The sequence below is a fragment of the Colletes gigas genome, unplaced genomic scaffold (genome assembly GCF_013123115.1).
Source record: "Colletes gigas isolate AHSC1104 unplaced genomic scaffold, ASM1312311v1 Colletes_gigas_Sc00101, whole genome shotgun sequence".
NCBI classification, from domain to species: Eukaryota; Metazoa; Arthropoda; class Insecta; order Hymenoptera; family Colletidae; genus Colletes; species Colletes gigas.
In genome coordinates this window covers 142,207-146,995 of record NW_025106727.1, presented here as the reverse complement: position 1 = coordinate 146,995, position 4,789 = coordinate 142,207, and the positions used below count along the sequence as shown (strand labels likewise).

At 37.9% G+C, this 4,789-nt stretch overlaps 1 protein-coding gene across 1 annotated transcript; it reads right to left on the bottom strand.

Annotated features, from left to right (window-relative positions):
* Positions 1-282: 282 nt before the first annotated feature.
* Positions 283-3,644, bottom strand: LOC122404087 (the record flags this gene model as incomplete). The annotated part of the gene is made up of 2 exons (XM_043407981.1): positions 3,530-3,644; positions 283-2,465 (listed from the first exon to the last, which is right to left on the bottom strand). Coding segments are annotated over exons 1-2 (2,298 nt in total), but the record flags the coding sequence as incomplete, so codon positions are not given.
* Positions 3,645-4,789: the final 1,145 nt, after the last annotated feature.

Here is a 4,789-nt window from a genome sequence, read left to right as displayed (position 1 = left end):
ACCCGTGCCTACCGTTTTGATAGGTTCATTTTTATTTTCACGCCAAAAGATTTTTTGGAATTTTGCATCATCTGGGTGTACTTGAATTTGCCGAAACATTTTTTCAATGTCGGCAGTTAATACAAATTGATGAGTACGAAAACGCATAATTATAGAAATCAGATCGTCTTGAATTGTAGGACCCTGCATTAATGTATCGTTTAGTGAAAGAGTGGATGATGTTTTTGCAGATCCATCAAAGACTACCCGAATTTTTGTGGTCGCGCTTGATTCCTTTATTACCGCATGATGCGGTAAATAATAACCGATGTGTAGATCATCTGCATTGGTTATGTCAGTCATATGTTTCAACTCTATATACTCCTTTAAGAATGCACTATATTGTTTTTTTAATTCTGGACTCGATTCTAACCGTTTTTCTAGAGAATAAAAACGTTTTAAAGCCATCCTATGTGATTCTCCGATACCATCCCTTTTCTCATTAAATGGCAATCGTACCGTATATCTTCCGTTCGTATTTCGATCAATATTTTGAATAAAATGTGTTTCACATGCTAACTCTTCGCTAGAAAGGTGTTTTTTATTAGGCAATTCTTCGATCTCCCAAAATTTACTTATTTGTTTTTCAAGGTTTGTTGTCAAAAGACATGTTTTTTTCTTGTTTGACTGGTTATTGTAAAGATTAACTTCTCCTATTACAATCCATCCAAGTCGAGTTTTTTGCAATATTACTGAATTATTGCACAATTTAATTTGACCTACACTTAACAATTGATAAAATAGAGTGTTGCCGAGTAAAGCTTCAATCTTGGCTGATTTATGGAAATTTGGGTCAGCTAACGCAATATTTTTAGGAATAGATAGATTATCCTTGTCAATTTTTCGAGAAGGCAATAAACCAGTTATGTTAGGTAAAGCTACTAAGGTTAAATCGCATGAAAATGGAGTTGTTCGAGATTTAATAGTTGTTTTGACCGTATATTGTGCCTTAGTTAGATTTTGCCCTAAACCTGAAAATGGTGAGTCTATTCTCGTTTTATCTAATCTTAAACGATCAGCTAACCTTTCCGTTATAAAATGCGTTTGTGAACCTCCGTCTAAAAGTACTCTACACGGAAATTCATTCTTGTCCTTATCTAAAATCTTAATGTAGGCTGTTCTTAACAATACTTCCGACTCGGATGATACCACTAGATTTACTGGTGGTTGTTCTTCTCTATTCTGAATGTTTGATTCGACAGTGTTGTTTATGGAATTCTGATTACGCGCCTTGTGTGTTTCGTTAAAATGCAAAAGCGTATTATGCTTGTAATTGCATTTCTTACAACCACTAAGATAGCATTTGCTTGTTTGGTGATTATTTTTTAAGCAATTTAGACATAGTTTTGCCTTTCGAGCTAATTCGAAACGTCCCTTTTCATTTGTTTGTAAAAATTTACTACATGTGTAGATTGCATGATTTTGACCGCAGATAGGGCATTGAATCTGCACTTGTGTACCTACGTGCGATTGAATGTGATTAGCTCGTTTTTTATATGGCATTTTTGAATTGTAATTGTTATGTTGTGTGTTTGATTTATTCGCGTCAAAGCAAATTGTGTCGAGTTCATCACCCCGTGCTTGTTTGCCGAGAAACTTTAATAATTGTTTAAAAGCCGGCATTTCCTCGTCCTCTAACGTACGTTCCCAAACTCGACGCGTGCCCTTATCCAATTTCTTGACTATTATGTAAACGAGTAATGCATCCCACTGATCAACCGGTTGATTTAAAGCTTTTAAAGCGTTTATGTAAACCTGTGCCTTTTCTACCAAAGAACGTAGATTGGCAGGAGTTTCACGATAAATTTCTGGAAGTTCCAATAACAATTGTAAGTGAGTTTGAATGATTTGGCGTGGTTTGTTGCATCTTTGTTTTAAAGTATTCCAAGCCACCAAATAATTTTCTTCCGAAGCATTTAAATTTTCCGTTATTGAAGTTAATGGGCCTTGAAGTGCATTTTGCAATAAATAGAATTTGTGAACTGGTATCAATTCATCATTATCATGCACTAAATTTTTGAAGGTATCATGAAAACTGTACCAATTAACAAGATTTCCATCATAGGGACGGATCTCTATTTTTGGCAGAAGATTGTTGGTTTGTTTTATAGTTATCGGCGAAGAAGAATGCGAAGCTAAATTTGATGTCCTAGCTACCGGCAGTTCTACTGAATTGATTTCGCGAAGTCGCATACTTATTAATTTAGCGCACGCAAAATATTGATCATCAAACTGCGATCGTTGAGTTTCATGATCCATATTTGTTTGATTTTCTTTCTCTGCTACAATTTCAATTTGTAATTGAGCCTTTGAGAAGGCTTCGTAGGCTTCTTCTAATTTTGCTTTGCGGTTCTGAATTTCATCTATTTCCGCATCCGGGTGGGTATTGAAATATGTTATTAACCGCGTAACGTTTGCTTTAATAGCTGTTCGAGTTTTAATTAATGTTTTTAAATTTTCTGACAACGCCATTTTTCAAAAGAATAATCGAAATCGAATCGGTTGAATTATAATGGATGTTATAGATAAGGATTGATTGAATGGTGATTTTTGAGCTTACTCGAGCGATGACTTCTGCAATAGCGCTGTTGCTTTCTTCGTTGTTGTTGAATTATTAGATGATGATATGTCGATTCGATGAATGTTGAACTGATTGTCCAGGTGAATGAAATCCCACGTTCCGTCGCTGCTCTCGTGGCTGCTTCTCAATGATGTCCGTTACGTAAGTTGATGATGAATGTGTTGTTGAACTGATTGTTCACCAACAAATACTCCGACGTCTGCTCTCCGAATGGGTTGTCCGCTCAGCACGTGTTGTAAGATTGTTGAATTTGATTGTTTAATAACAATACTCCGACGGCTGCTCTCCGCATGGGTTGTCCGCTCAGCACGTGTTGTAAGATTGTTGAATTTGATTGTTTAATAACAATACTCCGACGGCTGCTCTCCAAATGGATTGTCCGCTCAGAGTGTTGTAAGATTGTTGAATTTGATTGTTTAATAACAATACTCCGACGGCTGGTCTCCGAATGGATTGCCCGCTCATAATACAATCTTACTGATTTTGTTGTGTAGTTCAATGCACTGCACTAAGCACCGATAGATTGTTTATTGAGTGTTCTTATAATTAACTGCACTTGCACCAATATATTATTCAATGTTTAAAATCTTTACTATAGTAATAAAGAATCCGGCTCGAAGGACCATGTTCAGCGCGCACATTTATCTTTTTCTGGTTCTGTGATGCGCTTCAAGCGGTAACTTAATAGCGCTTGAATATTTGGTGGTTGGTGTAATAATTGAGATACAATTAACTATTTTACTATTTATACAATTAATATTTAATAATCTATCTTAGTCTACTACAGTGCGGTCTTCACCTTTCTTGTTTAACTTTGTTTCCTGGTTTAAAAAATGTGTATATGATGGTAACCGATTCAAACTTTTTGTTGTTATCTCTCTCCCCGTCAGAAAAGCTACCCTTAAATACAAATCGGCCTTGGGTTCTGACGGGGATGAGGCACGCGGATTGGCTGCTGTGGTGTTTTGAATTTTGTCAGGGAAGGCGGTCGTTTTCCCTGATTGGAGAAGTATTTGTTGAACATATTACAAGTGACCGCCTCCAAGCCATCGGTCACCGTTAGGTACCGAGGGCACCATCGAATGACGTCCGGGAAATTCTTTTACTTAATCTTTTTCGAAGGCGAAGGCAAAAAAGTCGATTTCGCCACGGCAACAATGGTTGGACGCGACGCGTGGACATTCTCCCGAAATAGGGGATCGGCTTTTGTTTTCCGGAAACGCTAGCGACAATGTATTTTCCAAGAGAGTCGAATGTAAGGACCACTGAAGGACGCTCAGTCTACGATACATTTATGACAGAGTTTTGGGGTGCATGCGGCCTAAAGAGCGAATGAGACTAAACAGGCCTGGCAACGGGTGACGCGATAGCGGACGACCGCGTTGGGTCTCCAGGTAGCGCGTGTCGAGGCATTGATTGTTTATGAATAGAGAGAGAGTAGTTAAAAGAGGCAGACGACCTGACGTCGTATTGCTGGAAAAAATGAAGACTTTGTCCTGAAGGATCTGGCCACGGAGTGGGGAAGGCGTGGGACCTTCCGGTAAGAGCACTGTGAGGAACGGCACAGGACTTACCCCAGAACCGTCAAAGGCAAAATTTCTAACATACAGGCATGTCTCTATAAATTTCAAATCCATTAATCAATATGAATTTGTGATATCATGTCAGCCAATTTCGAAAATATGGTTTCGAGAAAAACTCATTTAAAATTTCTGGTATGATTATTAACCGTTGGGTACTCTTCCCTCTAAATGGCTATAACTTTGTTATTTTTACGAATTTTAATGAGTCTACGTTTATTATAATTGCTAAATGAAGAGGACGAGTTCCGAGTCAAAGATCCGTTGCGGGGTTTTAAAAAAGGACAGATTTGCAGTTTTGTTCTCATTAATGTTTGCAGCGTGTTTGCGAGGGATGTGTCCGATATATACATATGTATGTCGGAATCCAATAAAAAGCTTCTGCTCTAATTGAATGTTACTTCACGTTGTGTAAATAAAGTTATGTTGGCTCTAATCGATACTTAAATTCAATCGATGCAAAGAATGCCATCGGTAACGCAAACGAGCGTCAGGTTGGCGTTGACGTTTGGATGTGGCCTTTGAAGGTAGTCGAGTTGGTTGTCTGGTTACCGAAACGTTTGAAAAAAGAAGTATTCGAAAAGAAAAG